At 41.9% G+C, this 24,956-nt stretch overlaps 3 protein-coding genes across 3 annotated transcripts; all 3 read right to left on the bottom strand.

Annotated features, from left to right (window-relative positions):
* Positions 1 to 1,067: 1,067 nt before the first annotated feature.
* LOC136421777 (uncharacterized) lies at positions 1,068 to 6,050 on the bottom strand. The gene is made up of 5 exons (XM_066409328.1): positions 5,853 to 6,050; positions 5,169 to 5,334; positions 3,973 to 4,092; positions 3,442 to 3,550; positions 1,068 to 2,388 (listed from the first exon to the last, which is right to left on the bottom strand). The coding sequence occupies exons 2-5, from the start codon at positions 5,271 to 5,273 to the stop codon at positions 2,351 to 2,353; spliced, it is 372 nt and encodes a 123-aa protein (XP_066265425.1). The 5' UTR covers positions 5,274 to 5,334; positions 5,853 to 6,050; the 3' UTR covers positions 1,068 to 2,350.
* LOC136422165 (uncharacterized) lies at positions 5,849 to 13,035 on the bottom strand. Its single transcript, XM_066409811.1, has 5 exons — positions 12,923 to 13,035; positions 8,547 to 8,744; positions 6,879 to 6,938; positions 6,493 to 6,567; positions 5,849 to 6,016 (listed from the first exon to the last, which is right to left on the bottom strand). Exons 2-5 carry the CDS (start codon positions 8,715 to 8,717, stop codon positions 5,849 to 5,851), a joined length of 474 nt encoding a protein of 157 aa, XP_066265908.1. The 5' UTR covers positions 8,718 to 8,744; positions 12,923 to 13,035.
* A 2,535-nt stretch (positions 13,036 to 15,570) lies between these two features.
* Positions 15,571 to 23,615, bottom strand: LOC136421992 (uncharacterized). The gene is made up of 7 exons (XM_066409593.1): positions 23,444 to 23,615; positions 20,654 to 20,824; positions 18,764 to 18,823; positions 18,405 to 18,584; positions 17,539 to 17,658; positions 17,092 to 17,191; positions 15,571 to 16,587 (listed from the first exon to the last, which is right to left on the bottom strand). Exons 2-7 carry the CDS (start codon positions 20,819 to 20,821, stop codon positions 16,544 to 16,546), a joined length of 672 nt encoding a protein of 223 aa, XP_066265690.1. The 5' UTR covers positions 20,822 to 20,824; positions 23,444 to 23,615; the 3' UTR covers positions 15,571 to 16,543.
* Positions 23,616 to 24,956: the final 1,341 nt, after the last annotated feature.

Raw genomic sequence — 24,956 nt, 5'->3', positions numbered from 1 at the left:
TGTGACCTTGCTACTGCAGCATAACTTCTGTTCTTTGTATCTTTTGACCTGAACGTGCTATGGTCTAGATTTTTTGGTGGCAGATAGCTTGTTGTCATTAGAAAAAACTTTCGAAGCTACAAGCGCTTTTTCTGATACTATATGTGCATGTATACGCACAAAACCAGTTGTAGTGATTTTTTCTTCTTGGTTTGCTGTTGTCCTTCTTTATTCAACTAGTGGCCTTCTGGGGTTGTTCAATCAGAACCTGGAGGTACTGAGTTCGAATCCCTGGTAGGTCCTGATGTTGTGCCCTTGGTAAATGCACTATTTCCTTACTCGACTCGGGTGTCAAGTCTCGGGTACTTAAAGTACGTATAACGAAAGCGTTATGATTTTCCATCCTTACATCTACTTGGGGTTGAAGCTCCCTCAAGTGAAAAACAAGTATAGATAGGAAACGTTTAATGACACAGAGCGGATATTACCCATCATGGGGGCAGCGTGTTTCCCATGATAACCAAAATCTGTGCGGATGTAGAAGTTAACATGTGACATGATTGTGGTCATGTCTCACGAAAACTGGGACAACACAGTATTACGAGGGTGGTACAAAAATTATATCATAGCAGGTTCATTTTTGTATGAAATGAGTTAAAATTTGGCAAAAATGTAAAGGAATATCTCTTCTTGAGACTGAAGGATGTCACTGTAATTTTCACATTTCTTCCAACGACGGAATTGACTTCAAGTTGACCACACCCACACTGCTATGATAAAAATTGCGTTTGTTATTGTACCACCCTCGTATATAGAACAGTACATAGGAAAGTCACTAGACATTGGAAATGCCACCAAAGTGGAACAAAGACTGTACTTTATATATCTTTTCTTTATTTATACTTTATATAACTCAGTTTCATCCCTACATTCTGTAGAGTGAGGTGGTCCTTTTGTAGAGGTGGTCACTTGTACAGGTTTGACTGTAGGTTACTAGCGTTCAGAAATCCCCTATCGGCCAACCAAACTAATGTTTAACGTTAAAAAATAAAATACTTGTTTATAACTTAAGAAACCAGAACAAAACAGACCAATCGGAGACTTTTATTTTATTGTCGGGTTAGAGCAACATCACACTTGTCATATTTCTGTACATCTTTCTCCCTAAATCTACAATAAACTCACAATAAACAATTAAAAGAACTAAAACCTACTCATAAATTGCTCACTTCACAAGCGTCGTTTCGAATCTGCATCCATTTCAAGATGGCGGAAACAAGATGGCGGAAACACTGCACTTTTGCAAGGTCAAAGGTCAATAAAACTACGTCCACACGTAACGTAGCTTATTCAAAGCTCTTGTTTAATGTGTCAAAAAGCACAGAATAGCACTGAACACTCGTGGTAAAAGAATCTAGCAATAGAAGTGCGGAAAGAAAGCAAAGGTTTCACACTACGGTATACTGTATAATGAAATAGACGTCACCAATAACTGTAGAAAATCCAAGTTTTGTCCCCAAAACAGCTGCTAAAAATTCTTAAACAATATCATACACTAAGACTACGTTTGTGCGTCTCATGTAGATATTCTTACAAACTATATCACTGAGGGGTCAAGTAGCACCAGTTGCAATCTATCATCTAACTAACTTACTAACTTACTACCTAACTAACCAACAAACATTTCTCTAGAGCTTAGCAACATATAGATACAGTATATCTCGCCGTTTGCATCATTTGCTGAAGGAAAACTAGAAAATATCTCACTGGTAGAGAACTGACCAACATACAAGGTAATAATTAACGTCTCTTGCATCATAAGACAAGTTATATAAAAACACTCCCAAACTAAAGCGTCATATTGACATATTCTACTTAAAAAATATCAAACACCAAACAAGGAATAATATTACATACAACTTGGTTCATAGCAACACTGAAGTATTTCTATGATTAGCTCTTTGAATAAGCTAGTTCACGGTTGCTACTACGCATTTACGGTGTAAAAGGTGAAGGCCCCGCCTTGTAAACAGTGCTCGTCTCGACATTGTCTTGATTTTCATAACAACGCCCCGACGGGTTTTGTTTACGTCTTGGGGGCCTTCACCTTTGACACTGCACATGCGTAGTAGCAACCGTGAGTAGCTTATTCGACGAGGATTTCAAAACGTTCTTCTAAAAGAAGAATGATCCTTTCTATTTCACTGAGCAAAGTTTGCCAATGTGAGTCAGTGTGTGAGAATCACGTATATCAGATTGTTTTATTACGGTAAACGCAAGGCGTCAAAGTCCTTGCAACACAAATTTCACGTCAATAGCTACCAAGTTTACGGCCCGTCTTTCTTGGGTTCTTCTTTTTCAGTAAACTGATTTAAACAGGAGCACTCGCCAGTTCAGGCTCTTTCCTCTCTGTACAAGAAAAAAAGAGAACAGCACTTTAAAAAAAATTAAAACACACACGCATTCATTTTTCAAACGCCATGTCTTGTTGTTGATACTAAGTCTAAACCAAGGTATTAATATTATGTACACAGGAAGTCGAACTATTATGGAACAAGTTTATAAATTACAATTGCAACTTCAACCACACACAAAAAAAATTGGACGTACCCAAATTTCCTTTGACCAAAACTGGTGTTACAGATTCAATCGTTTGGTAGGTTCATTTTTTTGTGGTTAAAGCTACTTTCTAAGTAGATGTGGATGGGAAAATTGTGACCTATTTCTGGCTTGCCCCATTTTCCATCTGCTGGGTTGGCTATCAGAAATCGGGCAAAGTCAGAAGAAAGTCACAATTTGGAAATCCAACCTCTGCTTGGAGAAGAACTCACGCTTAACTGGTTCGATCCAGTTAGTCTATGTTTGTAACCACACAACTAAGCTACTTGTGCCTTCACTCTCATAACGGTTAATACTGTGAGCTACACTACTCTAAAGTCTACTCGACTACCCACACTTTGAACTTACGTTTTTAATACTCTGGTATCTCAACTCAGGAGCACCATGCCAACATGTAGAAAAAATGTGAAGGAATAAAGCAAATTTGAATGTAAATTGGATTTTAACGAATACAAGTAAATCACTGGAACTCTGTATAATACTACAGTGCTAAAATTCTTCCAAAACTAAGGTATTCATGGATCGAACTTTCGACGACCACTCTTGCCTTCTTCAGGATGAAAAATGACAAATTACTGCCAAACGTAAACTCGCGAGTTTGTCAATAAAGTCACGTGTCTGTAACTCTTGCGAGTTTACGTTCGGCAGTGATTGTTCATTATTGATCCTGAAGAAGGCGACAGTGGTCGTTGAAAATTCCATCCGTGAATACCTTAGTGTTGGAAGACAGTTCAGCACTGTATTATGATTACTACCAACACAGATGAGCTTCCATGATACACTGGGAACTCCATGATTGACCATGAATATGATATTATACACTAGCGCTAGCGGTTGACTGACCTAGCGTCAAGGGCACGACCTTGATGCCACCATCAGGTTGTTGTACTGCCCTTTGACCCGGTCCGAGGGGCGTGGCTTTGGTGCCGTCGTACACAACAATAGCAGGGGCCTGTGAAATAGGAAAATGTGTAACGTCAATGTTTTTTATAAAGATATATCTTATAATAATGGCGTCCTTCAATTAATATTGACCATGGTAAAATCCTGATAATGAACAAAGCGTTGACACAACTCCATAACCAACCAAGATGGCGGACGTTAAATTACGCCAGAGTCACGTGACTCTGTATAAGCATGATTTTCACACTTCCCCTAATCCATAGCGCGCCCTATGACCTCTTACCCAAGATGCACCATCTGGAAACCTGTTGCGAACATGCCTGCGATTTTACGACATTTTTTCTGAGTGATAAATGTGAATACTTGTGGTGCATGATGGGATAACAAGATTACTTTTTGCGAATGTTCGCCTGGACAGATGCAAGTGCATGATGGGAACATAAAGATGCATAATGGGAGTATAAATATCACCTCGTGTCCATGGTAACCGGAGCAGATGCCTCCACAGCCGATACAGGAGATGACGGCGGTCAGGATGACTTCAATAACAGCCGAGATGATGATCAGGGCCAACAGGGCAGCATGGTTCTCCTGTAGAGGGTTACAAAAAGTCATTAATCAGCGTCTCTACTGTTTTATACACCTTTCTCACGCGGCGGACATGATAGAATGAAGACGAGGCCAATGAGGAAAAGAAGCAAACATAATGTGCAGATTAAGTTTTCCTCCTAAATCACATTAAGTTTTAAAGAATGATATCTAAGTATCAATATTATAACTAATGTAATGCAAAAAAAAGATGCAGCAATTTAGAGCTTCGTTGACCGATCCCATAGTCCTCGCCCTCCTCCTTCAAAACGTAGAAATGCAAAATAAAAACATAGAACTGCAAATATTTGACGGTCATGCAGCCACTTCCTCATTGGTCGATTCTCTAATTATCAGGTAATCATTGGCTAAACTGCTGATTGTGATTGGCAGTAAGGATCGATCTAATGTTTGCCACAAGGGCCTCGTTTTCATTCTATCATGTCCGTCGCGTGAGAAAACAGATTCTGGCATAGCAAAGCAACGAGTTCTTACATGTTTACAACCTTTTAAGACTTAAAAGTCTCCTTCAGTCCCGAGTTCAATTTCTTGTGTACTGTTAGCAGCCTTTAGAAAGTTGTGACAAAGTCGAGCTACAAGAAATACGACTGCGCCCGGTAAGTTGTACGTAGGATTATCGCCCTAACATGTTCTCTGGCATTTTTATTGGAAAGTTAAAAACTAACACGAAGGTCAACATCTCACTGTGTCCCTAAAAAAACCTTGCAACAGAAGCCAAGAGGACATATAATATGCCCTATAAGAAAAAAAAAAGCAAGACCATGACATGTTCGGGACAAAAGATACAAAAACCGGAAGTTTTGCTTATCTGCTGCAGTACAAAGGTCACACACCATGGGGGCACAAAATCAACAGTGGCCTTCGTCTTCCAAAGACCAACCCACATCCCAAATATCATTAAGATCCATCCATAGGTTGTTTTTTTATGCTGACCACCAATATCCGAAAAAAAAAAACACAAGCACACACTCTCACACAGACAGACAGACACATGCATACATACATTCAGACACACCCAGAATCTTACGACATTTTTCATGGTTGTAACAAGAGCTTACGTAGTAGGGCCAGTGGCGACGGAGCTCTGTCTTGAAGTCGTGGATCCATCCGCCGGAGGTGGCGGTCTCGGCGGCTGCCTCGGTCACGCCGCTGTCGGTGCCCATCACGGGGTCGGTAGGCGCGGCGGTGACGCCCTCGGGCCGCCCGTTAGCCTGTCGTGCATCCCTGAAGGGCAGAGAAACGTGGAGTTAAACAAATAAACATCGCGTCGATTTACCTTTCATTCAACTTGAAAGTCATGGTGAGACCAAGAAGGCACTTTCTTTTTTCACTCAGACGATTATCAGTTACTCGATTGTATTTCTAAGTAGTTGACGTACTCTGCCGTTCTGAAGGCAGGTCTTGATAATTATGGTCATTTGAGAGGCCGGGTCCTAACCAGGATAGCACTCATGCTACAAATGCGAAATAAGTCGAAGAATGCGTGTCTTTAAAGAAGTAGTTTCCATATTTTGGTGTTTCAGATACGCATATATATGCATGCTACCAGAATTTGCTCCACAACACGACTTTACATCTCAAATATTTCGTATATTGGTCATTCAACGTCTCTGGACAAAATAAAAGTTCATTTCGACGTAAAGAAATCATTGTGTTAAATTTCTATAGTTATAGTTTAAACGTCACGAAGCAAGAAGTAACCCCTAGCCCTAATGGACCAATCGCAGTGCCGTATTTCCTACCTGACAGGTGGGTTGGTGTACGTCACAGGGACCCTATCGGTAACTGTCAGGAAGGCGTCGTCAAAGTAGTACTCATTCACGATTCCAGACTCCGCGATGCCCACAAACACTGTCAGCAGCGTGGTCACGAACGCAAGGATCGCGAACACCACAAAGGACGTAATCTAAGGAAATATGTGACAGGTCAAAGGTCGTTAGAAGTCGATATCGCCCGGCGTCCCGGTTAAGAGAAGGTTGGTTCATTAAAACTCCGCAATCCCTATAAATACTGTCACAAAGGGCGTGATCTGAGGAGTTAGGAAATATGAGACAGGTCAAAGGTCGTTAGAAGTCGATATCGCCCGGCGTCCCGGTTAAGAGAAGGTTGGTTCATTAAGACTCCGCAATCCCTATAAATACTGTCACAAAGGGCGTGATCTGAGGAGTTAGGAAATATGAGACCGGTCAAAGGTCGTTAGAAGTCGATATCGCCCGGCGTCCCGGTTAAGAGAAGGTTGGTTCATTAAGACTCCGCAATCCCTACAAATACTGTCACAAAGGGCGTGATCTGAGGAGTTAGGAAATATGAGACAGGTCAAAGGTCGTTAGAAGTCGATATCGCCCGGCGTCCTGGTTAAGCAAGGTTAGTGCAGTTTAAGACTCCCGCGATTCCCACAAACACTGTCAGCAGCGTGGTCACGAACGCAAGGATCGCGAACACCACAAAGGACGTGATCTGAGAAAATATGAGACAAAACCCTGAAGACCAAGAGACAAACCAGAGGCAACATGTATGCATGCTTAGAGATTAGGGCATTTCAACAACTGTACTCTAACAACGTAACTCTATAGCCTGAGATCTAACCTTGTTTAGGTCAATTCGCTCAAACAAAGACGGTCGTTGCGCACTGAAGCCACTCAGAAAATAATGAACGTTGGGCAGACTCTTTCTAAATGCGTCTTTAATTTACGAAGATATTGGGAGAATATGAATATGTTTTACATTGAAAAGAACGAAAATAGGAAAAACGTTAGAAGAAAACTTACCAAGCAGCCGTCGCCGGGATTGTAGGCGCTGCGTATAGCCAGGATTCCCGCTAACAACACCTGCAAATACGTATCATATCATATCAACGTCAGTCAACACATATTTGAACAGCTCTAGATCTATGATACCACATATTATTCTTCACACATTCTGTACATTTTGTGTCAGCTTAGCTCGTCTCTTATCTGATAAAAATAAACTGCCGTCCCTTGAAAAGAGGACAACATTTACGTCCAAATTCCTGACGTTAATCCGGTAAATAGACACTGTACTCCCTGACGTATTGCAGGATTTTAAGTATGTATTTCGGAATGTTTTAGAGGTCTTTGAAGCGTAAACAAATGCTATCAGTAGTATCGGTTCACAGTCGGACAGATATATTTGACACTGCGACTTGCTTGTTTTTCTTTCCGGTGTTATCAGATATTTTTAAAACATCAAAATTCCTTATGCTGTTCTGGTCAACCGAATATTGAAATATTAGATCTTAGACCGATAACTAGTGAGTTGATTTTCTAGAGACGTTCCACATGGCAAAACTGATGGTAGACTTTGTGGACCACTTAGTACAATGTAGCCTCTACCAGGCTCCACAGGTCGCTGGAGAAATAGTAGAAATTCTGCAAATAGACAGATAACATGCCAGAGTAGTTAGCTGGCCAGGGAGTACAGTTTGCGACCAGTGGAGCCTGGTAGAGGCTAGGTACAATGTACTAGCCTTAAAACCAGGCGCTTGTCAGAGAGGACGTTGTAACATTGCTGCGTTTCGTCTAATTTTCTAATAGCTGCCATGCCTGTAGGCTTCAGTTTTCAATCAAAACACAGCAGTTTTTTTTTTTCCTATTTAAGACAACAATACGACAATCAGTAAAAACTATTTTCTGTGTTCTTTTTTGTCTAGTCTATTTTTTTAGACCACCTCCTGAACTTTAATTTCTTTTAATTCAATTCTATATTCTAGTTATTTGTTCAGCTGTCAACCTTTCTCCTATCTTATGTACTCATTTACTAAACAATAGAGACCATAGGAAGAATAGCTGGAACGTCAAGCTTAAAGTGTGAATCTAAATAAAGTTAAGTCAAAGATCCGCTTCACACTGGGACAAATTTTTTGAACGTACGACAACGACGTACGTCTTCGGCGTACGGCGACTTTTTTCCTACGAGTGAATCGGCCCCTCGCGTCGTATGACAGACATTTTATGGTCCGTACGTACGTTCGGTCACCCTGGATGTAACATCAAGAACATTTTCCTAGTGTGAATCGGGTATTTAAAGACCCCTAAGGACCGGTTTACACGAGGCACTTACGACGAGTGTCCTAGACTCGTCCTAGGACAAATGTCCTACGATAAGTGTCACAGGACAGATTTTTTACCCGTGTAAGCAGGCCTCGCAACGTAGTCTCCAAGCAGACCCAACGGTTGCAAAGACCGTATCTAACTGGCAGAAGGAGTTTTCATGCTCCTCCCTGTTTGAGTTATCGCACTATGATCTTGGGTTGCAAAAAATATTTTCTGCCAGTTGGATACGGTCTTTGCAACCTATAGATCTGCTTGGAGATTATCGCAACGCGCCGCGGCGTTTTTCGTGTAGCGCCCCAAGGAGTCGCAAGTATTTCGTGTAAACCGGCCCTTAGTCGTAAGAGGGTTAAAGGAGAGACTTACGAAGAAGCCGCTCCATATTGGGGCACCGACGACACAGACGACCGGAGCGCAGTATCCGTAGCAGGCGCCGAGTCCGATAACGCCCAGCAGGATGCTGAAGATGCCGAGGATAACGAGGAAGATGCCGAGGCAGTACGCCCCTCGGACGTTATACCCCCAGGCGTTGCACATCACGGATCACGTTTCACTCTCAAGCAGCTGGAACAGAGAAAACATCTTAGATGATTGATTTCAAGAAATGAAAGCAAAGCTTGGATGGTATGTCATCAAGAGTCAAAAGGAACAAGAAATAGTCACGCCTTCAAGTACAGGGAGTTATAAACCCAGAATGTTCAAAGATTCCCTTTTCCATCGTAAAGTAAAACTCGTTGTCAACATGTACACTAGGGGCATCCGTATTAGATTTGAAAGAACACTTTCAGCTAGATGTGCAAAGGTTAGGTGTGACAGGTAGTTTTGTGTAATATAACCAGCTTGCTGCTGTCGCGCCGCGTGCCTGCGATGTGAAACCAAAAACCCCAAACGAAATTGGAAAATAAAATACTGCATAGTCTGTAAAATCTATCAATACATCTTTTCAGTTATGAGCAAACCAACCTTAATTTGCATATTTGAGAAGAAAATGGTTAACTTGTTTGTTGGATTCCAAAGATGACCATAAGAATGTTATCGCAAAAGTATTTTCAAAAAGCTGATAAGACAGCGGGAAATGATCACTTTGTCATTATCTGCAAAATGGCCGAAGCCAAGGTCAGACCCCAAGGTCAAATGAAGAATGAATGCCCCACTGTTTTAAACTATTCTGTTACAAGGCTGCAGCTGACGGACACATTGTTGTTTCAGACACAGACGAAGTTGTTAACGATTTATTACGTCAAGTGTGCTCGGCGGGTGGTACACAAAATGGCGGCTGTCATCTGACGTCACTTGGAGCATGCGCAGTGTGTAGCTTGTTAGAAGAACTCGGATATAGTTTCTATATTTCATCATTTTTTCAGGAGGATTTTAACCACTATTGGCTTTGACTTAAGAAAATGTTTCATGATTTAATCAAATCTAATTTTTTCAAAGAACCTCTTTTCTAAACGATGTATTTTCATGTTTCCAATGTATATGGTCAACTAAATTTAGCTCGATAAGCATGTCTGGCGATATCAATCCTTTGTTTTCATTTTTCAATAGATATCTCTCGTCAAAATTAAACCACGCTGCATGATATAGAGTTACCAGTTACTGTATACCGCGGACGTTGGTAGAATGGATACTTGATACGTTGTCTGGATATATTATGGGACACCCTGCTGTGAGGAAGCTTTTAAGTAACAGACGATACAATTTTTCGAGACGGGTAAATTTATGGCCCAGATATGTTATCTGCTGAGTTTGGTTGCGATCTGTGCAACGAAACGATTTCTGTATATGATATTATGATTTTGTGATAGTCTACAAGTGAGTGAATACGAATATTTATATGAATGGGAAAAGCGCGCGATGTTTTGGAAGGAAGAGAATTTTTCTGACCCCCATATTCGGACTGCCTAGTGGAATAGCCCGCAGTACTAGAATACTCCAGATTTTACGACAAGTCAGAAGTACGTCTGGTACCGCCCCTCAGGACCCTTCGCCCGGCCTTTTTTCGCAAGTTGTTTTTGTACCAAACTTGGACCGCCTCGTGTTGTGACTGCTCTTTAACCCTTGTACTGCTACTGAACGCACATCTATTATTGATTGATTGGTTGATTGATTGAAGACCTTTATTGTATGTTCGTGCCCCGAGGGGCTAGATACAGGTCGTTTAACACAAACCTAACTAACATCTACATCTATACAGTGAAATATGTACAGTACATTGTGTAAACATACATGGTAGAAGAAAGGGATAAGCTAAGCTAATCTAGTAAAGTCAACTTCTTCTCGCTTCTTTGTACATGTGTAGATGTATGAACAGATCATGTTTCTTATACAAGGGTTATCTAGACGCAACAAAAATATGAATTTATCCGTTACGTTTAAATATTCAAAGTATGGGAATTTCTCATTAATACATTTGAAAAAAACATTTCTTTCTATATCGTAAAGTTTACAATCTAAAATGCTAAGATGTGCATCTACGTTGAACTACTGTAGAACTGACACATGTACAAGCATGTCGGTGACAACAACAAAAACATATTAGCTACGATTTCGATTTGATCTTCTTCTTAATGTTGTAGCATCACACGTGTTGGCAGGCACTAGGAAAAATTATCAAAAGGAAATACAAGTATAATATAAAAACATCAATTCATTTCAGAATATGGAACGAAATGTAATAAATATGAGAGAAGAGAAATTCAGATAATCACTTTTCTATTTCAAGCTTCGAATCATCAATATATCATCAATGAAGCAGCTGTTGTTTACACAATGAATGAAATAAACACAACAAGTCATTGTTTAAGTGGCTCATGAAGTGTGGGCGTGGCAAGGCGTAATACTTCGTAATACTTCGTAATACTTCGTAATACTTCGTAATACTTCGTTATACTTCGTAATACTTCGTAATACTTCGTAATACTTCGTAATTATTCCTAGTGTGTTCTTCAAGCCGTACTTGATTTTTGCTGTTGTTGTTAATGATTATGTCTAGCTCTGTATCTTATTTGTAACCGTCAAGTTAAAGCTACATCACGAAGGTGATTTTCGTTTAGCAAATATCAAAATTGCATTCCAAGGAAGAAACATTCGAATAAAATAGCATATTCATGTATGGTTATGTTGAGCTTTTAACAGCCAGCCGAATGTGAAAATATTCATAAAAATAAATGTGCCCTTAAAAAAACAACTCCTGAGGAGTCTATCAACACAGGGAACTTGCGATACCCCAAACGCCCCCTTTCGAGTTCAGTGGGGAGGGGGGCATTACAAGCCCCGCCCACTAACACATACATCAAACAGGACAGATTTCTGGGTCGTTTACACCACTGGATAACCGCTCGTCTGCGCAGCTGTCCGAATGGAATGTTGACATCTGACACTACACCACACTGGCCTACTTGTTCATCTTTTCCTCGAGTTGACTACCCTGGATGTATGACTGTTTTCAGGGCCCACACAGGCCAACTCCTCGGCTCCAGGACCAACATGCCCCCGAAGAAATTTTACTCAGGCTCCCCTGAGTTAACCCTGAGACACGGGCTGGAAAACTCAGGCTAGGGTGAGCGGGAATTATGATTCTCCTCAGCGAGGGTATAGCCTTGCGCGGGGGTCTGGCATCTAGGATCATCTAGGCTAGAAGCAGACCTTAGTGATCCTTAGTACATGTGCTGTCTTTACCATACTCCGTTCTTCACTAATTCAAACAATCTCTAAAAGCTTTTTCAGTCAAAGTGTACCGTTTGTACAATGTGTATGCCCTGGATATGTTGAGTTACTGAGGATGGTGTTGTTGTAACTTTATCCCAGGTTTTGTAGCGGTCTGAGAACTCGCAGCACGCCCCACAATTTTCGGATCGTGAAATAAACGTTTATGAGCGCTGCTTCAGACCTTGGATAAAAGACCGCGAGTTTTCACTGGAATATGATATCTTTTGTGTCAGAGAGACATTTTCTTTAGCACTTAAACTCAAAGTCGGTCAATGTTCTCTAAAATGTCCCCACACATATCAAAACCAAAACCGCGGAAGTTTATACCACGGAATGTATTTTCATATTTGGCCATATTTCTGGTTAAGGTACACAATCGATCTTTGCATATTTTGACGGGGAAAAAAGCGATGGACTGATATGTTAGATACGTCGAAAAAGTCACGTCCGTTACACATAACAGGAACGCGCGTGTTGCATGTTATCAGGGACCACGCCCCACCACCCACGCGGTAGATCTCGCGCCATCTTCACTCCGAGAGTAAAACCTCCCCTTGTCTTTAGAACTTAGCTAAGACTTTAAGAAGGACGTTAGAGGGATGTAGTACATACTAGGATTGTTTTAGAAATCAAGAATTTGGAACGTGTTAAGTCCTTGGGGAGGCCTTGCGCGTGACTGTATAAGGCTTTATGATATAAGGCTCGTACACCGCCCCCCGACGAACATCAAATTCTTTCCCGTCTCTATCTACACCCTCGGAGTCTCATAAACTCCTTCTAACAAAAACACAACGCCCGCTCCCGATATCTCACGTATTCGCTTCTTTACATTATCAGCGGCAGACAACAATTTGATACATTTGACAGATATGTCTCTTGAAAAACAAGGTCAGATAATTATGGACAGGTTGATAAAAGCGTTCGCAGCACGCTAGCAAAACAATACCTCGACTCAACTTACATGAAAATACGACACTTTCTATAACTTTGCAATAGTTTTAACTTAGATACGAGTTGTGGAATAGTCTTACCTCAGAAAAATGTCGTCTTTTTAGGGATTCTAGTTGACAGCGGCGAGGGTGGGTTACGATGCGGCTGGGAAGGACAACTGCTCCAAAAAGAAAGATGGCAGGGACGATGAAATCTATCCGGGGAGAGGAACAGATGTTTTCTGTGACGTGACGTCTCTCCCCGCCCCCAGCCTACCATATGTGGGGTTTACCGAGCAGCTGTTAGGATCCATCTAACGGGGTAAACTTGGAGGCTCTCCATGGAGGTTTAGGGAACTCGTGAATAGTTGTTTTGATAGACGGAATGCCAACGTACTGTCTTGGTCGTGATCCTAATATCCTTACCTTTGCCAAGAAAGTTGCGTTAATTCTTTTAATCGATGGTACGTTGTAAGTATTAGACAGCAGAACATAGTTGCTATTTAGTATGTTTGTACATACATGTAATTTATAAAACCTATTTGGTGAAACGAAGAATGGCATTGACTTTCTCCATCCTAGCGAATGTCTTAAGTACTGCATTGCACTGCACTGCATTCTGTTTCTCTGCCTTTATTTTCTAACAGTGATGTCAGGAAATATAACTCGTATAATACTTAGAGTATATGATACTGTTGCAACTGTAATGATTTTATCATTGAACGTTACTACATATATATTTATGATATACAAAACATCGTGTTGCACCGTTGAAGTTGGCATACAATATACAGTATGAAATGGCCGATCAACAAAGATTTTATAAGATGACGGCAATAGCTATAGTGAGCTATAGGATCCTATAGCACAGATCTATGACTAATCATTATAGAATTGGTTGTCTATGCCCACACACGTCTAGTTTTATGAGTCTGGTTTTCCCTCTAGTTTGCACGCAAAGTCTGATTAACAGTCGAATAAAAACGAGGGTTCACAAATGACGAGCTACTTTTAGTTTGTCACTCTGCCAGGAAGGGTACAGCCAATTTCCTTGTTTTACATTGACCGCAGGTAACCCTGAAACGGTTGCCAGGCAACCGTCGCCAATGCTGAACCGGGTGGCTTGGCGAGCTAGGGGCTTGGCTGAGGTTAGGAAAATGGAAAGGGATCTGGAAAAGAAAGGAAATATGAGGTGTTCAAAAACTAGTCTCCAAGCAGACCCAACGGTTGCAAAGGCCGTATCCAACTGACAAAAGGAGTTTTTATAGCAACCCAACGTTGCCTGACAACTTCCCTGGCTGACTGGAGCTTCTTTGGCTAGCTTGCACGATCTTAGCACCGCGGAAATCTGCTTGGAGATTATTCAAATACGTGAGTCGTGAGTTGTGTGACATATGCTGCTATTTCAAAGCTTTGGTAATGTATATAGGATAACTACCGGGGTTCGATTTTTTAGGAAAGCCAGTATATGTAATCTCCAAACAGATCTATCGGTGGCAAATACAGTATCCAAAGGGCAAAATCAATGTTCTCGGTTGCCAACGCTTTTGCCCTTTGGAGATCTTTGGATACTGTCTTTGCCAGCGATAGATCTGCTTGGAGATTAAGGTCTCATTCATAAGTTTATGTGCCCCATAGGGTTAAATGTTATAATACGTGTTTTGCACGGGCGCGTTCGTAATGAAGATATAGAAAATGTGCCAATATTATTCATTTTTTGTTGAGAACATTAACCCTAGGTCATGTGAAAAATGGCCAACATTTTCACTACACACAATCCCTTTTTATAGCAATTACCAACTGCACTTACACTCCCAAAAATGCACTTTCCAGCTGTAAGCGCATGACCGGATCACCTACAATGGCCGGCAGTGTACGTCCGACCTCGCGCGCGGCTGCCGAACTTTGCCTGGTAATTTCTTCAGATACAAACAAGCTTTCATCAGTTTGACGCTTGAGATCAGTTGGGCAGGCTAAAAGGGAATTTCCCACCGATATAAACACACGTTCATGCAGCCGTTACTTTTTGGGCCACGGATTCTTTTACTCGGAGTAATACATGAATGAGACCTTAAGTATATAAGCCCCGGTTACTAGTAATTAATAATCGGATGGCACCCATGGCCAGGTTAGAGGTTTCCGCCATCCTAGCCTAGGAGCGGGCCTCCCGTGAGGGTCCTGGCATGGTAGGACACAATGCCCTGCCTGGTAGCCTAAGTAGGACAGCACCCAGGCTATAATGATCCTGCAATGCTGCCGTCAAATCAATTACAGCTGAATACGCTGATGAAGGTTAGACATCTATGTGATAAGATACGCCAAAAATAGTTACTCAAGCAACTGGAGAAAATTTTGAAACAGTCAGACGTTTCAGATAGCATCCGCTATATTTCGCCAGTGACTAAGGACAGATCTGGTAGAACTGGGTTTTCATACAAAACCTCTGAATAGATATTTACAGCTGAAATTTCTATGTTCCCCAAGATAAAGTTATATTCTTGTACGTGTTTTGAACGTAGGTAATTAATGGTGGTCCATGTGAAACAATGCACAGTGTATAGGATGTCTCAGGTGTATCATTACACTGCGGCAAAGAAGCTGTTTATTCAATACAATTGTTACTGCGGCACTAACAGATATACTGGTGAATCAAATCGACTGTTACAAGAAGGGTTATGTATGTGGCACTATGACATGCAGCTAAAACAAATAGATTAGTATCCGTATATCCACAAATGCCAAGTGTCATCATAACCGAAACCACGCAAGTGCTCGAATCCATTAAACAACGTGAATGTAAGTACATTTTCTATATCATTTTCATTTGTTAATATTGAGCTAACATCTGAATCCAATTATAAAGTCATTTATGTTTTTTAGGATAACAAACAACGCATTCGGAAGTCTCATAAGACTATCATTAAGTACAATTTCTACACCTGTTTAAGACTTGGTGATACAATAATACATTTCGTTCCATGAAGGTTTTGTATAAATTGAGTCGCCATAGTTGGAATTGTTGCATAAAGTGAGTTGAAGTAATATAAAAACCACTATACAACAGTAAACAACGTTATACTAAAGATACAAAACGAAGAACGACTTTGACATTTCATTGTCAAGTTAAACAAAGAAGGGGCAGTGAAGTTAAGCCAATGAAACAATATACATATACAGTACAGCAGAATAAAATCACAGATACCCTACTTCACAACGGTTCCAAGTAAGCCCCTCCTGTACGACCATAGAAGACTTTTCAACCTTACTTACTCTATCTAGTACCTATGTACAGGGATAGATTTGTATCCCACTGGACTGCGCCAAATTGCGCTAGCAGAATTGCGCCAACTCTTTGCGAATTTGTGCGAATTTTCCCTTGCGGTCAAAATGCCGCGCCCGGAATGTCACAATCTCAGTTTCGGCTCCAAATCAGATAGAAGATTCGTTTAGGAATCAAGTGTTGCCACTGAATTAGAAACGTAAATACAATGATTAATACCCATTTGCAATGTTTATGCCACTTTGCGCCCACTCACGCGATTTTGCAAAATTGCAAAAAAATTAGACAGATTGGTGCCGGTTTGCGACGGTTACGAATATATTTCGCTATTTAGTTCAGTCCAGTGAGACACCTGCGCCGCTTCAGATGAAAATCTGTGTGTTGAAGGATGCTCTCGTGATAAATGATGTAAGTGTTTACGGAACAACCAATGGACATCCCCGTTACTGTTTGCCGTTTGTTCCCACATTTGCTTGGTCTGCAGCTGGTTGGAAAAATGAACAAAACAATTTTAGCTTAAAGATATCATAAATATACAACTTAATTCTAGAGGATGGCTGAGATTTTAACGAGGGTCGAACATATCTGTATGATAAAGCAATTTTGAATATGAAAGAACACATGACTTGTCAACTGTTTCAGAATATTAGCAAGTCTGCTATCGCTTTTGCAAATTTCGTAAAAGTGGTTAGGGTGTCAACGATCCAGCTTAAGCCCCGCTCTCACTGGACCCGCGGCACGCTGGCGGCGTCGCTGCGTCCTAAACTGGATTTGTGTTACTCTTGATTTTATATTTATAGTGGAAATATCATTCAAAACGTACAAGTATGACCAAAAAGACAACAAAACACACAAAGCTTAAAAATATTCGTTTTTTGTCGATGAAATTCATTGAGTGCTTTGTCGATTCGATCGGCCGCAGCGACGCCGCCAGCGTGCCGTAGGTCCAGTGACAGGGGGGCTTTATTGAGCGATAATCTATACACACCAGTCTTGGCGATGACAATGGTACCGTCCGGTTGTTGGACTGCACGCTGTCCGGGCTGTAGAGCTGTAGCTTTGTTACCGCTGTACACCACAATAGCAGGCGACTGGGGGGGAGGGGGGAAATAAAAAAAGACAAAATACAACGTTAACGATTCCCTTTTTACAAATATAAGGATGACTGCTGAGATAGTGAAAAAGGATACTGGAAAGATATTTGACTCATTGTGCTGCATAGGGGTGCATTTTCAATATTACATTGATAATAACAGCAGTTACGGTGTAAAAAAAGACATCGTGCATCACCACGCGCAACCTAGCAGACGATATGCCGAGTTACACACCGATACAGCAACGGGATCGCGAGATCTAGCTGCGAACGTGCAAACAACATCATTTCTAATACTCCATCAGGAGGTCACCCTCCTTCCCGGATTAAAAATTAAGTCCGTACCTCGTGCCCATGGTACCCAGTGCACAGCCCCCTACAGCTGACAGTGGCGGCCACCGCGCCCAACACCAGCTCCAGCACACCCAGCACCAACAGCACCACGGCCACGGCTAGGTTCACGGTCTGGAGGGGTTGAAAAGGGAACACATTTGGAATCATGTGTTAAAACGACTTATGTTAACGTTTCAGCTGTGTCCGTGGATCTTAACTGTTTTGATAATGTAGCGTCGTGTGGTGTAACGGCTAGAACATTCGGCCGTCAGGCAAGGGAACCCGAGTTCGATCCCGGCTTGCCCCCAGACGAGTCTGGACATGCGCCCCGACGTTGTGAAAGACACTTAACACAAATTTCCTCACTTCACTCATCAGGTGTAAATGAGTACCTAGCTTCGGTTAGGGTCGTCCCTCGTATAGGACGCTAAATGGAGGTTCGGGTTTAAATAACCCACCACACCTTTCGAAAAAGAGTAGGGGCATGCCCCGGTACGCGATGGTCCAAACCTTACCGTCTGCTCTGGGTTGAGTCACCTGTTATGTCAATCCTTCCACAAATGTGGTGAATCTAAATAAATGTTCTGACTTGACTTTTGTGTAATAGCCAATTTCAGTTTGGCTGATTAAATTGGGTATCAGACTCTTAAATTGGGTATCAGAGAAACTCAAAAGCTTTTAAGAATCGTACTCTAGTCGTGCGATAATGTTGGCAGGATATATCATTTCTTGTATGCTTGTAATTTGATTTTGACTTTATGTGTACCCCTTCTGAAATTGAAATTGTGTTCCGTTAGCTTTATGTATGTTTGATATCAAATTACCGTTGAAGTGAAGATAAACAATATACAAGATAAGAAGTGCAACCATGTACTTACAGTATCGGAGTTGACAGCAATACAGCCATCGTCAGTAGTAGTGACGTCATTACCACCACCTGTCCCGAAAAGCGCGCATGCGCCGTAGCCGTCAGCGATGATGAGCAAGATGGCGACCGCCACGAGAAAGAACAGGCCCAAGATGGCGACCACGATGCTCGTCGACAAGAAACCGGTGATCTGAAACATATTGGTTAATACAATATCAATTAAGGAAAAACACCTCCATCCAGAGGCGTCGCCAAGAAGTTGAAGATTACTCAAATGGGTACCCGTTGGTTGTATTTCAGATGAATAAAACACAGGATGGATCATTGAAACTTCTGAACACATAAGCAAAAAATGTTGAACACACATACCCGGCATCCGTTGTCAGGAGTCTTCCCGCTGGCGATTCCGAAAGACCCGGAAATTATAGCCTATTGGATAAAAAAGATCATTATCGACAGAAAGCAATTTCAAGCCACTGACCATGGCTGACTTAAATATGAAATCGAATCATTATGAACATGTATGGTACCCAAAGTGCACTGCAGATTTAGTGTACTGTCTACCAATATTACCCAGTAAAAAAAAAAAAAACGTGTCAAGCTTTGCAGAAATCAAAATAGTTTCGTAGACATGCTAGTACAGTACTAGCAATTGTCCTCTCCAAGCAGATGTAAGAATCCGATTCATTCTTAGTGATCTTTTTCTAAATATCGGTACTTCGTACGATTCTTACGGTTCTTTCATCTTTCTTACGGTTCGTTTAATTTCCCTCTAAAAATTTCGTAAAATACAATACCAGAAAAGAGTTCCAAGGTTGAAAAAAAAGAGGCGTAAAACACTGAGAATGCGCTTCATCTGCTTCGAGATTTACACAACGGCATACTTGCTGTTGACTTTCAAGTAAATGGACCATTCTTAAGCTTGTCTTGCGCTATTTCAGGTGCTATGAAAGAGATCTATTTATGTTTCGCCAACGAAACATATTGTTTTTGTCAGGTTTCTTCTCCTTCTTCTTCTTCTCCTTCTCCTTCTTCTTCTCCTGTCAAATCTTCAAATCGCTTCTTGTCGGTCGTCCGTCGACCAAATTAGCTGAAATTTGGTATGCAGGTAGAGTACGTGTATACCCCTAGACCCTTTTTAAATTTTTTTGATATAAGTTTTTAAAATGATTTTATGGAGGTTTTTTGGTCATTTTCAGACAAAAGTCGCACATGATGGCCTCCAGTGCCGTGGTGTTGAAACCTGAGGACCTGAAATTTGGTTTAGTTGTGCATTGGATATTTACCCAAAGGACCCCATTATTTTTTCTGGCATACACTACTTCAAAATGATTTATTTTGCAATTTTTTGAAGGAATTTTTGGTTATTTTCTGTAGGGGGCCAGCAAGAACTAGGTCATACTGTAACATAAGCCTTCCCCTGTCTGGGAGTTAAAACCAAGCAGATGTCAGGGGGTACCTCTACTAATGGTATTACAGAAAGTTATATGTACCTTATGTTACATGGTACGGATGTTATATTTGAGATGTAGGTACCCATAGGAAAGGTGACTACACCTGACAATTACTTATGCTAATGAGGACCTAATTCGCATAATGTATGCATAACGTTGTATGTCCCTTACCGTAAATGCTGCGGATGTCATCTTTGAGATGTAGGTACCTTTCGGACAGGCGAACACACCTGGCCATAAATTATGCTAATGAGGACCTCATTTGCATGATTTATGCGTATACTTGTAATTCCCTTACCGGAAAAGCTGCACATGTCAGATTTGACATGTACGTACCGTTAGCAAAGGTGATCACACCTGGCCATGAATTATGCTAATGAGGACCTCATTTGCATAATTTATGCAGAAACTTCTATTTCCCTTACCGTACAAGCTGCAGATGTCATATTTCAGATGTAGGTAGCTTTAGGAAAGGTGCACACGCCTGGCCATGACATATGCTAATGAGGACCTCACTTGCATAATTTATGCATGATATTGTATTCCCCTTACTGTAAAAGCTGCAGATGTCATCTTGAACATGTAGGCACATGTAGGAAAGGTGAAAGCACCTGGACATAACTTATGCTCATGAGGACCTCATTTCCATACATTATGCAGAAAGTTGGATTTGCCCAGGAGTTATTTTGGGACAGCCCACTTCTTGCATGAGGAGTATGGGCGAAACATCCTGAATTTGCTCTTAAAGCAAATGACGGCCAGTCTAGTTCTCTCTATTTTCTCTGTATCATATGTCGTGACGCACCACTATGCCCGTAGCGAGCAGACTGTAGAGCCCCAGTGCGATGTGTGGGTGAACTGCAGTCTTGAAGACGGGAACAAACATGGCGACCAGGCTGACGGCCACGGACACGATCCCTAGGATCACCATGGTTACGCCGAGTCCGAACGCCGTTCTCGCTCTGTACCCCATCGTCTGCAATGAAGTAGAGCAAGGTTGTCTTTTGGTTAGTGTTGTTGACCTAGTACCTAGAAGCTAAAGGTTCTGCTGTGTTCGATTCCCCGGCCTTGGGAATTAGGCATTTTACATCTATACACACACTCGACTCAGGTAAAAATGAGTACCTAGCTCCGGTTAGGGACGTCCTCTCGGATGGGACGTAAAGCCGAAGGTCCTAGCCTCCTTTGCAGACTTCCCGGGAACGGCGGCGTATATATCACGCAATTTCTTACAAGGGAGTTATGTCGCCAAGGACGTTCGCCTTTCCCAGCCAAGGCGGTCATTACTCCCTCTGTGGCGAAAGTCGATTCCCGGCATTAGAGAACCTTGAGGGCTCGTGTAAGAAGTCGTGTCACCCAACCCCCCCCCCCTACACACAGACCCACCCCCAATGTATACGACGCCGTTCTAGGAAGTCTGCGAAGGAGGCTTAAGGTCCTGTGTTTGAGGAGAGCCACACAGTCGAGAACGCGTTAAAGAACCCGTGATCATACTCGTTGAAAAGAGTAGGGATCCATGCCGGTATGAGTGGATCAAACTTATCAGTTTGATCTTACACAGCCTCCTCCTAGTGTACAAAACTGATGTGTTATGCCTAAAGACGGTTTACCGATTATGAGCAGCAAACAAAAGGCAATGTTTGAGCATCATTTACGTTTGGGGCAACCGTTCTTTTTGCAACTCTAGATGCGCAATACATCTATCTATTCATATGATTCAACTTTGAAATCACAGTGTAAAGAAAAAAAAAGAACATGGCCACCCTGAATTACGTGAAGAAGAACTTAATTTGTGAGGATTGTAACAGATACAATGTATGGCAACTTGTGCATACATGGCAGTTGATCGTTTGCTAATGTACATGTATGCTAACTTTTTGTCTGACTAACGTTTCACATTGCTTTGAGATGAGAAATCTCGCAAACACAATTAAAGTAATGCTATTTTGAGAGAACAAGTTTGAATTACTCGAGCACAAAGTCTCACCAAACCAATAAAATAAAATCTTGCTGTGAGATTCCTTCCAGACTCGCCACATGAGTCCTATCTCAGTGGCAACGTTTTGTTCGATAACAAGGCAGTTGAAATGAGTGGGCACATTGCGCACAAAAGGTCCAGATGAAAGACTAATCTAAACCCCATCACTTTCCCTCCCCTCCCAATAGCTATGCGGTTGTCCAATATGCCACAAGGACTTCAAATCAACAAGCCGGAAAATCAATTACAGATAGGTTCGGAGACGGCCGTTTCAAAGAACGATAAAGAGAATGCCCTAACTAGAGCCAACAGATGTGTCGTACTCTGCTTATAGATACATGGTAACCGGTTGTTTCGCTACATTGTCAGTTCGCTACAGTCGTTTCGCTACGTGGAAGAAGTTCTTTCGCTACACGGTACAAGTTGTTTCGCTGCATATGCTAGAAGTCGTTTCGCTACATTTGGAGGTTATTTCTCTAGATAGACGGGCCTACAAACAATATGTTTCTCTTCACTACAAACCATGTGTATGGATCAGGAAATGGTCAAGTATCACAATTAATGCGCCCACAACAGATACGTACACGCATTTAAAATAAGTTTATCCCTATACGCACGCCATAGAAAAATCATCGGGCTCACAGCTAGCTTCATGCGGCCGCCAAAAATTGGCGCCATATTCCCATCTTTTTGTACGTGTTTTAATCTAGATGTATGAAACGCCAATGTTTTAGACAATATAAATCCCAACGTCGAAAATTTCAAGCTACTAAAACCAGCAAAATAACCTAAAAGAAAGGCACAGAGTTGGACGACTTTGAAGGTGTTTGTTGTACCGACGAGAAGTCTCGGTCTTTGTGTAGTCTTTTGGATTAACCCAAATTCATTGAGGGCAAACAAATATGGAAACAAAAGTCACGGCGGGTGTTCTGTGTCAACTTTTGGAGTCTTTTTGAGCCAGTCACGATGTTACCCTGCCCGGTTATTACATTTGAAGGCAAAAGCTTTTAGAGAATGTATGTTTTGAAAAGAAAATGGTGAAGAAATTAGTTATTTCTAGGTCAGAATTTGGCTAGCGATCGGTATTTGCTATAAGCGTTTATGCAGATGTCGGGTACGATTATAGCTAGTATACACGCGGCTTAAAAAGAAGAGTCATTTGATAAGATGTTGAATATAATCTTTAGAAAGTTCAATGTACGATTTGTATTTGATTTCATTCACTTCACTCTTTCACATATTTTGATACATAAAATGGAAAAAAAGAAGTATCGTAAATATTTGAACGGTATCAAACCACACACAAATCATGATTTATGCTACTTGCCACTTACGTGAAGATTTCATGAAATTTTGCGTCCAAAACTTAGCAGAAACGCCTTTAAATTTCCCATCCATTAACAAAATCACGACCACAACCAGCGTCTAAAGTAAAGAAGCATAACCACCCACTCATGTCTGTGAATTCTGTAAACGAAATCACACACGATCACAAAAATGCACAAAAATTCCCTTACTTTCTTCGATTCTGCGAATGCATCGACTTTAAGTAACTTCTTAGAACTCAACTCTAGCTCAAGACCAAGACGGACATTTCAAGAAGTCAAACATACGAACCTTGTGGAAACAGATGTGTCTGGTAGAAGAAGCCTGTCGCTAAAAGGAGTCTTCCTAAGGGCTGGAAAAAGGAGACCAAGTCGAGTCACCGTGGAGAGCGCAAACAAAACGTGTCAAAAGGGCAGCGCGTTTACATTGTAAGGCGGGAGACAGGCCAGCGTTCCTGCATCAGTAATGGTGACCGCTGTTCTTTTATTCATGAAGGGAAAGGGCAGGGAAAAATAGCCTCCATAGCAGGCTCTACCGGGTCTTGGGGGGGGGGGGGGGGGGGGGGCGGGCTTATAATACACTTTTTTCAGCCAGCCCGTAACCACCGGCCAGCCTAGTCAGATCAGCGCTCCTGCATCAGTAAAGGTGACCGCTGTTCTTTTATTCATGAAGGGCAGGAAAAAATAGCCTCCATAGCAGGCTCTACCTAGCCTCTACCAGTCTCCACAGGTCGCTGGAAAGATAGTAGAAATTTGCTAAATAGACAGATAACATGCCAGAGAAGTTAGCTGACCAGGGAGTACAGTGTCCCTTGGTCGCAAACTGTACTCCCTGGCCAGCTATTACTCCTATGGCATGTTATCCGTCTATTTGGCAAATTTCTACTATCTTTCCAGCGCCCTGTGGAGCCTGGTAGAGGCTAGACTCTACCGGGTCTTGAGGGGGGGGGGGGGATCTTATAATACACTTTTTGCAGCCAACTCGAAACCACCAACCAGCCTAGCCTGTACTACCATTCTAGGGGCCAGATGGTTACAGGCTGGCTGCACAAACGACCCAGTGCAAAAAGAAGTCATCAGCAAAAGTGTATCATAAGCCCAAAAAAAGGCCCCAGAGAGCCTGCTATAGAGGCTGATGAAGAAAACAGAAAAGGGACGAGTCAGGGCTGTTTTATACGGAGAGTGGGTGGTTACACCACGGTTCCATTTATAGGGCGGCGACCTCGCTGCAACCGTGCTGCGACAGAGCGATTTTGACAGATCTCAGATTTCATGGACAGTAGAAGACGAATCTTTTTTAGGCTTTGTGCATTTGTTGTCCTTTCAGTCATAATTTAACCTCTTGCATCATATTCACTGATAGTAAAGTTTGTGGTTACACAAATCCAACCTAAATCGCTGGGAGGTTCTTCCGCCGGTCTCAGAGCGATCGCCGTCTAGTGGTATGGTGGCCTTTGATAGTGATGACTCTGACAAGAGACTTTCTCCATTGCATTATTTATCCAAGTTTCACTCACTCACTCACTCACTCACTCACTCACTCACTCTCACTCACTCACTCACTCACTCACTCACTCCTCACTCATTCTCTCACTCACTCACTCACTCGCTCGCTCGCTCGCTCGCTCACTCACTCACTCACTCACTCACTCACTCACTCACTCACTCACTCACTCACTCACTCACTCACTCACTCACTCACTCACTCAACATTAATTACACAGTGGCTGTTGTGAGTTGATCCCGTGTACTAGTAGCCAAATACTAAATCTTGCATGTGCATTTTGTGTAAGCATCATGGAAGC

The sequence above is a fragment of the Branchiostoma lanceolatum genome, chromosome 16 (assembly GCF_035083965.1).
Source record: "Branchiostoma lanceolatum isolate klBraLanc5 chromosome 16, klBraLanc5.hap2, whole genome shotgun sequence".
Classification (NCBI taxonomy): domain Eukaryota; kingdom Metazoa; phylum Chordata; class Leptocardii; order Amphioxiformes; family Branchiostomatidae; genus Branchiostoma; species Branchiostoma lanceolatum.
This window is presented reverse-complemented; position numbering and strand designations above follow the sequence as displayed.